Source organism: Hyperolius riggenbachi, chromosome 10, assembly GCF_040937935.1.
Source record: "Hyperolius riggenbachi isolate aHypRig1 chromosome 10, aHypRig1.pri, whole genome shotgun sequence".
NCBI lineage: Eukaryota > Metazoa > Chordata > Amphibia > Anura > Hyperoliidae > Hyperolius > Hyperolius riggenbachi.
The window spans coordinates 33,271,331-33,283,367 of NC_090655.1; the positions used below are offsets into that span (position 1 = coordinate 33,271,331).

Consider the following 12,037-nt stretch of genomic DNA (forward strand, 5'->3'; position numbering starts at 1 on the left):
ACTATACTGTATGTCACTAAAATGCCTCTTTAACCTCCTTAGCGGTAACCCCGTGCTGGACACGGGGTAAGCCGCCGGAGGGTGCCGCTCAGGCCCTGCTGGGCCGATTTTCATAATTTTTTTTTTTGCTGGACGCAGCTAGCACTTTGCTAGCTGCGCCAGCACTCTGATCGCCGCCGGTTAATGCGGCGCGCGGCCCCCCCCCAGACCCCGTGCGCTGCCTGGCCAATCAGTGCCAGGCAGCGCCGAGGGGTGGTTCGGGACTCCCAATGACGTCCCGACGTCGCTGACATCGGTGACGTCATCCTCTTTGAACGGGATTTCCTGATCGCCTATCGCCGGAGGCGATCGGCGGGGCTGGGGGGATGCCGCTGAGCAGCGGCTATCATGTAGCGAGCCCTGGGCTCGCTACAGGATTTAAAAAAAAAAAACTGCTGCGCTGCCCCCTGGCGGAATTTTTCATACCGCCAGGGGGGTTAAAGGACTACTGTAGGGGATAGGGGGAAAAAGAGTTGAACTTACCCGGGGCTTCTAATGTTCCCCCGCAGCCACTCACCGATTCTCCGGTCCCCTTCTGGAAGTTGCGACTTTAAAGGGGAACTGAAGTAAGAGGTATACGGAGGCTGCCATATTTATTTCCTTTTAATCAATACCAGTTGCCTGGCACCCCTGCTGGTCTATTTCTCTGCAGTAGTATCTGAATAACACCAGAAACAAGCATGCAGCTAGTCTTGTCAGATCTGACTTTAAAGTCTGAAACACCTGATCTGCTGCATGCTTGTTCAGGGGCTATGGCTAATAGTATTAGAGGCAGAGGATCAGCAGGGCTGCCAAGCAACTGGTATTGATTAAAAGGAAATAAATATGGCAGCCTCCGTATACCTCTTACTTCAGTTCCCCTTTAAAGTCGCAAACCACTGCTCCAACGCGCAGCTTGGGCAAGTCTCCCTAACACTGCTACTGCCTATAGAGCGCACCCTAGTGGCTGCAGCTCTGGCGCTTTGAGTCCGCCAGGAGAAAAGCGCGATATAAATGTTCTGTGCTTGTTTGTTTGTTTGTAGCTGAGTCCTTGCTCCGGCTGACATCCTCAGGAGCGTCACGCTCTCGCTCCTGCTGACGTCATTGGGATCGTACTGCGCAGGCACAGACTGTACCGTACTTCAATCAGGGGAACCTCTAGCTCCCTAATACTGAGGGCATCTCTGGCTATCTTATACTAAGAGACACCTGTAGCTACCTGTGACGGGCAAGGGAAGTAAGGGAGAAGTGACAGCCTGCACACTTGTGGCGCAGTTCAGTGGGGGTTTGTAGGTTCCTGGAGGGTAAAGTCTAGCGTGCCAGGACATCTTTCCCTTTAGGCTCCTGTGATGTAAATCCGGGCCTGACTGGCACAGAGAGATGTTATTATAACTGCTTTGCTTGTAATGGTCGCTGCAAAACAAAATCTCCTGAATACCACAGTTACCCATCAGCACCTCTCACTAGTCTGCCAATACCTGAGAGGGCGGAGCTGCTTCTACCATCCAGCACAGGGACTGGGTGCCAAATCATTCCTATTATGTCAGCATGGCTGGGAGCTTCCTAGCTGCTGTCCCTGTACTGTGCTGATATAACACCGCACACACACACACTAAGAAGATTGGGACAAGGGTGTCGGGTGTCGCAGGGCTTACTGCCAGGGAATTACATCTTTGTTTAAAGTAGAACAAAACTCAAAACTTCCTCTGCATTACAAGATTAGCCACGGCACGATAACCTTTACAGGAAAAAAAAAAATCTTTATTACAATCAGTGGCGTAGCAATAGGGGTTGCAGAGGTAGCGACCGAATCGGGGCCCTTGGGCCCCGAACGGCCCTCCCTCAACTACAGTATTAGCTCTCTATTGGTCCTGTGCTCATAATAATCACTTCTATAGATACTTTGAATAGTGGTAATCATTAACAAACTCTTTCCCCATCCCCTTCTTGTACCTTTGACACTGTAGTTGCCATTGGCAGGTTTTGATGCACCGTATCAATTGTTACGTATAGAGTGCTAGGGGGGCTCCATTGTAAAACTTGCATCGGGGCCCACAGCTCCTTAGCTACGCCACTGATTACAATTTATAGAAATCCTAAGCCCCCCCCGCCACAGTTATAACTTGGTTTCACTTCTGGGGGAAGCACTGAAAGGGTTAAGCCTCAGTGTTTACTGCATGGGGAGAGCTGCCTCCTCAGTGCTCTCCTGCAGTCTATTTTTTTTTTACTTTGCTATAATTTTAGGATTTTGAAAAGCAACATTTTTATCTCCACTTACCGTCAGAATAACTATATATAAGGCCCGGTTCACACTTGCGGTGGCCCTCCGGAATCGCCGTGCCGGAGCCGCACCGCCTGCAGAACGGACGGAACGGACGCACGGCATAGCAATTAAAGCCTATGCGTCCGTTCACATGGGTCCGTTCTGCAGAACCGGACCGGATCCGGGCCGATTCCGGACTCCGGCCTCCGTTCCAACATGCGCTATTTTTTCATCCGGCCCCTCCGGCAGCCGTATCCGGGGCGGAGCCGGACTGCACCATCCGGCCAATACAAACAAATGGGAACCGGAGGCCGCACAACACACTGGCTGAGAAATCCGGATGTTCTACCCCACTTCCTATGCGGATTTTTGCGGCGATATTGGCTGGGGACACATGGGCAAGCATTTTGGAGTGGAGCAGCACGAGCTGGAGGTGTTGGCAGGATGTTGGCAGCATGTCGGAGGTGGAGGTGAGTGCTAAACAGCAGAGGGCCTGATTCCACAGGTCCCCCTTCTGCTGACCTCCCAGACCCCAACATATTTTTTTTTTTTACGTATATTTTGCCAAACGGATCCGGATCGCATCCTGATTGCCACCTGATGCAACCTGACCGGATCCGGATCGGATCCGGATCAGAACCGTACGGTTCCGATCCGGATCCGGTCCGGATCCGGTCAGGTCATCCGGTCCGTTTGGCAAACAACCGCTAATGTGAACCGGGCCTAAGTGTTACGATATAAAAAATAATAAAGTAAAATGAAGGGAAAAATACTTATAAATACTGGCACCAGGCCTAGATTTGCATCACAAGAGCCTAAAAGCAAAGATGTTCTGGAGCGCTATACTTCGCCATCCATGAACCCACAACCTCCAGCCAAACCGCACTGCAATGTGCTGGCTGTTCCAGCTGTAACTCCTCCCCTTATTCCCCTGCATGGTGTAGGTAGCCACAGGTGCCCCTTAGTTAGGTAGCTAGCATAGCTCCCAATTGTCCTTTCTTCGGAGGGGCAGTCCCTCTTTGGGAACCCAATACCTCTGTCCCTCTTTCTTACTCATTTGTCCCTCTTTCAGGACTGATGTGAAGATCGATATAAATACATGTATCTTTCTCGTGAAAAATGTGTTAAATGTGTTCCTTTAACTTTATAGTTTTTCAGCATTTTAATTTTTCAAAATAAGAAATATGATGATGATGATAGAAAGGACCAGTGTGGTTTGAATGATAAAACCACATCTTTCACTTCTGAATTCTTTGTTTTAATCACACAGCTTTCGGCATTCCCCTGACCGGATCTCCCTTCAGTCAGAGGCACCTCTAGCTACTTAATACCTGGGGGCACCTCCGCCAACCTAATGCTAAGGGGCACCTGAAGCTACCTATGACGGGCACAGGAACTAAAGGAGAAATGACAGCGGGGACAACCAGGACACTTGTGGTGCGGTTCGGTGGGGGTTTGTAGGTTCATGGAGGGTCTAGGGTGCCAGGACATTCGTGCCTATAGGCTCCTGGGAGGTATGAGCCAGAGGTACCCCTCAGTGTTAAAGGGAACCCGAGGTGAGAAGAATATGGAGGCTGCCTTATTTATTTCCTTCTGAACAATGCCAGTTGCCTGGCAGCCCTGTTGATCTTCTGGCATAAGTAGTGTCTGAGTCATAACCCTGGAACAAGCCTATGGCTAATTCAGTAAAACCCGGATCAGCTGAGTCAGAGTACCTGATCTGCTGCATGCTTGTTCAGGGTCTTTGGCTAAAAGTACTAGAGACATAGGATCAGGAGGTAACTGGCATTGTTTAATTAAGAAATAAATATGGTAGCCTCCATATTCCTCTTACCTCGGGTTCCCTTTAAGTAGCTAGAGGTGAAGGAAGATCTCGTCAGTGGAATGCCGAGAGCTGGGTGAGTAACCTCTCATTTACGCTCCGCTTGGGGCTCTGCATAGGGAAAGAGGGAGGGAGGCACTCGGGAAGGGGAGCGAGCCTCATTTCATCAGACGCCTGTAGGGAAGAGCCTATAGTGCCTTATGGATATACTGGCCCTGAAACTGAAAAAATGTACTGCCAAGAATATTATAATAAGATAAACATACCTTGTATCTCTTTAGTCCCCAGGCTGTGAGCAATAAGCATCATGACAACCTTGTAGAGGAACATTATAATGCAGCCAGCTCCCACTCTTTATCGCCCACTTCCTGAAAAAGAGCATTAAACACATATCAGTGGTAAGGTGTGGAAAGTGTTAATTTTACTTCATAAGCTGATGGTGCATCTATGGACAATTATCTGTCTATACAACGTATTTATAAATTCCATGAAACTATCTTCGTTTGAGGTGCGCACAGTGCGCCACGCTGAAAAATGGGCATGAGGGATCGGGGGGCGTTCACGCCGTGCGAATAAATGGCTGTGGCCATGACATTGTATGGGCGGAGTGTAACTTTAACCCCAAAGCAGCAAATAGCCAACTATGACCATTACATAATAAATTCAGCAACAGTTACCCCAGACACCAGAAAATAAACGCAATGTGGACAACATTTCAGCAGAAAACAAAACGATTTGAGCAACATTTCAGCAGAAAACAAAACGATTTGAGCAACATTTCAGCAGAAAAAACGATTTGAGCAACATTTCAGCAGAGAACAAACGCAATTTGGGCAACATTTCACCAGAAAACAAATGCAATGTGGGCAACGTTTTAGCAGAAAATAACGCAGTGGACAACAGTTTAGCAGAAAATAATGCAGTGGACAACATTTTAGCAGAAAATAATGCAGTGGGCAACATTTTAGCAGAAAATAATGCAGTGGGCAACATTTTAGCAGAAAATAACGCAGTGGGCAACATTTCACCTACGAAAAAAGGAATCTCCTCTGGCCGGCCGGCCTCTGGCGCGCAGCTCCCCCGACGATCCTCCTGCTCAAATCTCCCGCACTGAATGGAATAGCAGGACTATGGGAAGATGGCGCCTGAAGCCCTGTACTAGAGACACAAATAGTCTCCAGTACAGGGCTTCGGACACCATCTTCCCGTAGCCCTGCTCTGCCTGTCGGAAGACTATGCAGGCTGGAGCGGGGCTGCGGGTTATGAATTGGCGTGACGACTAATAGTCGCTGCGGCCAGTTCATGCAATCCTACGGTGGCCAGGATGTCCCGCGGCTAAAAGCAGGATGTTTCCCGGGACCTCATGCAGCATGGGACAGGGGACCACGAATCCGGGACCTGTCCCGGATAAAGCGGGACGTATGGTCACCGTACCTCAGGCAGCAAAAATTCTAAAACCGGCCCTGAATACAGCACTGAGAGACAGAAAGGGAAAGGAAGCCCTGGCCAAAAGGCCATACAGTCTGAGGCCCCTCTTACACTTTCCGTGCAAGTCTGCATTGTGTTACCCTGTTTTACTGCAGGGCAGGGGCGTAAGTAGAAATCACTGGGCCCCCCTGCGAAACTTTGGATGGGGCCACCCCACAGCTGTCGTTGCTAGAGGAGCAAGCACTAATGGTAGCCCAAGGTGAGGGAGGGGGGAGTCGTGCCCCCCTCCCCGCTGCTTTGTGCCTGCTGCTCCCCCTTCCTGACAATGGGGCCTAGCACACTTACGATGTCACATTGCACCGGAAGTTAACAATCCGCAGCCGAACCGTCACAAAAGTCAACAGCACATTACCATCGGACTTCCCCAGCAACGCAGCGGTGGTGGAAGTAATGTAAGTCAATGCAGGAATGGGGATGCAGGAATTTTAAACATGTTGGCAGTGGCGGTGTGGCATACATGCACGGAACGATGGGAATACGACGGGGAAACCCAGGAATCCCAGTGACATACCTCCTGTCCAGGAGGACTTAACATAAAACTGTGGGATATCTAAAAGTCATTTTTTGGAGTAGGAGTATAGATACAATTGTATACAAAAATGAATTTTACTTTATGCTAGCTAATAAATTGCATCCTGATTCAATTGATTTTACTGATAGCTAAACCAGTACAACACTATTCTACTGAGCCCATTATGAAGGACTCGGAGTAAAAAGGAGTTTGCAGGTCTCATCATTTGGCTATTTTAGGGTTATTTAGGGCTCTGTTAGCTGCGTTTCCTTTAACAAATTAGATTAAAAGTCTGCCCAACGCAGTGCGAGTCTTTTCAAGTATAACTACCCTAGAAGAGCATGTCATGTCACTCTGAGTTGGCTCACTTGTTGAATTCTAGAGATCTAATGCTGACGATACAGCTGCAGGGTGCTGGAGGGTAGATTTGGTGGAATATATGAGGTCACAGGGTCCGACTAGGTAGATCTTCTGTAACGAGTCTCGCCTCTGGGTCTGAGGAGTCAGAAATGCTGAAGAAGTCCCAGATGCTGGTTCTGAGAAGGTTTAGTGATCTAGATCTGGTTGAGAGTTAGAAGGCGGATTTGGAGCAGTAAAAAGCTTTGAGGTAGCCCACTGCTGAATAAAAACGGCCCTTCCGTGTCTATATTCAAATACATTTTTGGTCAAAACTGATTGAGAATTGCCCTGTCTTTTTACGGATTTTTCATTAACTTAACGTTATTGAATTAGGTTTTTCCATCCCTTAGGGATGTTGCATGGTGTACTGCTAACTTAGAAGTTAGAATTAAAATACATCCTGCACTTTGATTGGCCCAATAGCCTGACAGTCAAGTGACAGGCACCCTACAGGGCCAATCAATGTGCAGGAATATCGTACTTGGAAGCTACTTGACTCGCCAGGCTCCAGGCGGGTTCAGAGGAGCGCTCGTTAAATATACCGAAGCGCTCTTGAAACTATCTGAGCCAATCCTAATTTAACTGCGCACGCTATGGCTGCATAGCTTGTGCAGGGTTTTATAACACTCGCTGCTGTCAGCAAGTAAATTTAATTAAAATAAACACATGACGTAGCTGCAAATGAATATTACATACTAACCTCACTGTCAGTTCCTCTCAGAAGCTCACCATTTTCTTCTTACGGTGATCCCTCCCAGTTCTGACAATATTTTGTCAGAACTGAAATATACCAGTTGTTGCTGTCAGTTATATATCAGCAGCTGTCCGTTACAACTGAATGGGCAAGGTAATGTTCAAGGGAACACACTTGTCTGTTGTCTTGTCAGAAAAACTGAGAACTCATGTTAATCAATGTGCTAGTTCACACTTAGGGCTTGATTCACTATGCGGTTCTAACCTACTTAGCACGTCTAAAGTCTTTAGACGTGCTAACCAGGGTGCTAAGTAGGTTAGCACCGGATTTCTCAATCAGATCGCGCACAAAGTCCTATGCGCACGCTAAGTCACATAGGCTTTAATGGGCACTTCACACGGAGCGCCCTGCGCTATGTGCAGTGCGCGCGCAAAACTTTGCGTGCATAACTTTGCACGCAATGCGTTTCACCCGCAAATTAGCGCGCAAAAAGCTCTTTTAGACGTGCTAAGGGGCTTTTCACAGGCGTGCTAACAATTAGCACCGGTTTGTGAATCAAGCCCTTACTGTGTTGTTCGCACGCAGAAAAAAAACTGACATTCTGCATGATGACTCTGCACATTTTGTCAGTTTTCTCTATCAATTACATCAGCTGCTGTGAAAAAACGTGCGCGTTTTCCTGCATGGAAACACACTTGGGGCCTGATTCACAAAGCGGTGCTAACAGTTAGCACGCTGGTGAAAAGCCCCTTATCACGCCTAAACTCAGTTTAGGCATGATAAGTTTAGGTGTGATAAGTTTAGGTGTGATAAGTTTAAGCACCAACTGGGTTAGCACTGCAGTGCACAGCTGATCAAAAGTTTTGCGCTAGCAAAGTCTGGTGCACTTTACATAGAGTTTAATGGCGCTGCTTTGCGTGCGGAACTTTACGCGCGATCTAAACTTATCTAAACTTATCACGCCTAAACTTATCACGTCTAAACTGTCTTTTCACCAGCGTGGTGCAATGGTTATCACGCCTAAAGTCTCTAACTGGGTTAGCACCGCTCTGTGAATCGAGCCCTTGGTGTGCAGAAAAAGTATGCAGGAAAACTGAAAGTCAAGTGTGTTCCCTGCCTCATGTTTCCCTATGGCTCAAGTGGGTGATATTACAGCTTAACAGTATGTTGACCAGGAAGCTGTTAGGAGGTAATGGCCATTTTTAAAATGGAGGACGGAGAATTCCGTTGATCACAGAGGACAAACAGGATGCAGGAGAGGAGAAAGAGATTGAGTAGAGAGACTACACAGGAGGTAAGTATGACCTGTGTATGGTTATTTCAATTTTTTATTTTCAGTTCAGGTTCTCTTTAAGCTGCACTGCTGCTTAGTGAATCAACCCCAGTGTATGGTATCTAGATGCTGATGCTTAGAAGGTAGATCTTGTGAAGTGGGTCCTCTGACAGAGCTTTAGATGTCAATTCTAATGAATCTGGTTACAGGGTATAGATCCAATCCTAAATGGTGAATCTGGTCGAGAGCAGAGGGGGGCATCTGTCCCCTGGCACAGCATCTGTGGGTCACTAGATTGGACTGCACCATCCCCCCCACTGCCTCCCGCTCCCTGCAGAATCTAAGATGGAACAAGGAATGAGCAGATCTTCTCCCCTGATCTATCCTTCTATCTGCCCACTCCCCATCTACCCCCTGCCTCCCTCCAGTCCCCCTCTGCTCATCATCAATAAAGTACCTACTTTCCATGCACTTATTTTTATTTTTTTTGCTCAGGATACAATGCTCCACATATGTTATTTGTCCCCACGGGTTCATTATTGGGTTAGTTCAGCGTAGTGTTGGGCGAACAGTGTTCCCCTATGGGGTCGCAGGCATAAGGGGGGAGCATGCCCCGATCGCGGGGGGGGGGGGGGGGGGAAATTCCCCCCACCCCCTCCGCTAGCGCTCCCCCCTCTGCCCGCTTCCCCATACAAAAGTTTAAGGAAAGTACCGGTGGTAGTGGATGGCCTGGCAGTGGCACTGTGGAGTGAGGAGGAGGAGTCCGGAGAGTGACGCGTTGAGGGAGGCCGGGCAGCGGGCGTGAGGTCAGAGAAAGGGCGGAAGTACCACAAGGGTACTACCGCTGAACCGCCCGCTGCCCGGCCTCCCTCAACGCGTCACTCTCCGGACTCCTCCTCCTCACTCCACAGTGCCACTGCCAGGCCATCCACTACCACCGGTACTTTCCTTAAACTTTTGTATGGGGAAGCGGGCAGAGGGGGGAGCGCTAGCGGAGGGGGTGGGGGGAATTTCCGACCCCCCCCCCGCGATCGGGGCATGCTCCCCCCTTATGCCTGCGACCCCATAGGGCCCCCAAAAGCGGGATGTTCGGGGAGTTCGGGGTTCGGCCCGAACATGCCGAACATCGCGGTCATGTTCGGCGAACTTTCCCGAACCCGAACATCCAGGTGTTCGCCCAACACTAGTTCAGCGCCCAAATGTACTCACCCGTAATAAGCTACACGTGCGCCACAGGAGTCCCCAGGTGACGCAAAAACTGTTGTAAGCTCAGACGGTACATTTATTAAGGTGTATCCAGCTGATGATATATAAAGTTAGAATGGGTGGAGCAGATCCAGCCAGGGCCCGGCAGAGGCGAGAGAGGCTCCAGCCTCAGGGCGCAGTGTAGGAGGGGGCGCACAACTCACTCAGCTATCATTCCCCTGTTGTGTTTGAAGCAAATAGAAATAAGAAAAGGGGGTAAATCAGCTTTTTGTAAGCGATTTCTTGAGTGTTTTCTGGCAATTTTGTTTGCGATTTTAAAAAAGTGTAAGCTTTTTGCCAGCGATTGTGTAGCGATTTGCAATTAGCAAATTTATTTCTGATTGGTCCTTTCAATGTATCATCATTTTATTTACAGTTTGCATTAACTTAAAATCACACTCAAAATGCTATGTGTAGCGATTCATGAGCGATTACATCAGCGTTTATATACTTTACATTGCAGAAACGCTAACGCCACCAAAACGCTGTATGTCCTGCGATATCGATTTTTGCTAATCGCAATCACTCCAGTGGAATTTGGCCCATCCATTCACATTAGCTGAGCGTTTAGAGAAATTGCTAGCATTTTGAATCGCTCCCTAAAAAAATCCCTCTAGTGGGTTCCAGCCCTGACTCTAATAGCAGTCAATGTGTGACGGCTGGAGTGGGAGGGATGGGGGGGGGTGCACTTTAGTGTCTCAGCCTTGGGTGCTGGAGGACCTTGTCCCAGCTCTGGATCCATCGTGTCAGTCATAACAAGGGTAAATCTGATGAAAAGGATCCAGAGTCCCACAAGACAGCTCAGGTGGGATGGGTTCAGCTGTTTATACCTGTAGGTAGATCATGTGGTGGAAGGGATCCAGTTACAATAAGTGGCATCAGGAAGATCCAGTTGCTGAGACCTACATGTGGATTAGATGGATGAGTATGATTCCTGGGTCTTAAGGCCCATAATGACTATGCACATTTTCCAATGATTTTTCCAACGATCAGCGATTTTTCAAGTGACAAGCGTTGTTTACCCTGATCTCACGGCGTGGGTACAGGCACGCAATGAAGGACGTTTGGTTTTGCGCGGCAATAATGGCCGTGACGGCCATCAGATCCCCGATGACTCCACTTAAAATACCGCGATCACTTGACTTCCCATTCGCGTGAGTCATGTGCTGTTTCGTGACGTCACAAGTCCCTGCCCGCGGGAAGGTGGCTCAGGGAACACTTGAGGGACGTCGCTGAGATCCTTCTTCCTGGGTGGTCAGGTGGTATTCATCTTTAGGAGGATGAGCCGGTCTCTGTAGAGTCTGTCCACAGAATGCATAGAACAGGAATGGTTGTGTAAACATTGCATTAAGGAAACGTCAGCATTGCACATTTGCAAAGCCAGATTTGTCAGGTGTTACTTGGTTTGATGCACACATAAATTCTCTATAAAGTGTAAACGTCAGCATTATACCTGGAGTATCTGGTGGTGTCTCTGGCTTTCTGCACTGACAATTTAAACAGGGGGCTTGCAGGACAAAATCCAGTGTCTGGCAGCCCCATTGTGGAGGATAGTTTCACCTGCGCCCAGAACAGGGAAATGCGGAGCTCAGTGATCCTGCAGTCTGACTGGACAGCAGAAGGGGCTATTCTGTACTGACAGAGACAAGCTTACCTGCTTCACGGTGGCAGACCAAGAGGAGTTTCTGAATTTAATCCCCAGAGGAGCCGCAGGCTAAAAATTCATTTCCTTGAGGAGTGATTTGCAAACAACGTTATTTAACCATTTAATGACATTTGCACGGAAGACTGGTCTTGAAGTCACTATCCATGACACTGAAGCGAAAAAAAACCTCATGATATAATGAATTGGTTGTGTAGTATGGATAATTACTAGAACATTAGTAGCAAAGAAAATAGCCTTATATTTTTATTTTCAGGTATATAGCTTTTTCTTTATAACATTGCATCATTCTCTAAGGCTAGTTACACACCAGGACGTTGCGTTTAGGGGACGTTATAGGGCACATAACGTGCCCCTAACGCAACGCCTGGTGCTCTCTGCTGTGGACGTCGGAGTGAGCCGCATTGTGCAGCTCACTCTGGCGTCCGTGATGCCGTGATGCGTACTCTTGGACGCATGCGGCATCACGTGGTCCCGCCGGGCCAATCGTCGCACAGACCGGCCGCTTCAGGAAGTAAACACTGCACGTCACTGAGTGCAGTGAATATTAATTAGCCATGTGCCCGGCCGCTCTCCCCTCCTCCCCAACATGACTGAGCCTGTGCAAACAGTCTAACACGGCTTAGCCGCGTAGAACGCACAGCATGCAGCACTTTGCTGC

General features: G+C 48.6%; 1 protein-coding gene across 8 annotated transcripts in view; it reads right to left on the bottom strand.

Moving 5' to 3' along the window:
- The window catches only part of LOC137536250 (pancreatic lipase-related protein 2-like), an 89,795-nt gene that overhangs the window by 59,309 nt on the left and 18,449 nt on the right, over positions 1-12,037 (bottom strand). For 6 of the 8 annotated variants that reach the window (XM_068258380.1, XM_068258379.1, XM_068258374.1 and 3 more), the window contains one exon: positions 4,370-4,471. In XM_068258380.1, coding sequence (XP_068114481.1) covers positions 4,370-4,433 — 64 coding nt within the window. In that variant the 5' untranslated portion in view covers positions 4,434-4,471. Of the gene's footprint in view, positions 1-4,369; positions 4,472-10,735; positions 10,798-11,367; positions 11,466-12,037 lie in introns of those variants that run through there. The other 2 variants (XM_068258377.1, XM_068258378.1) reach the window with 2 other exon arrangements.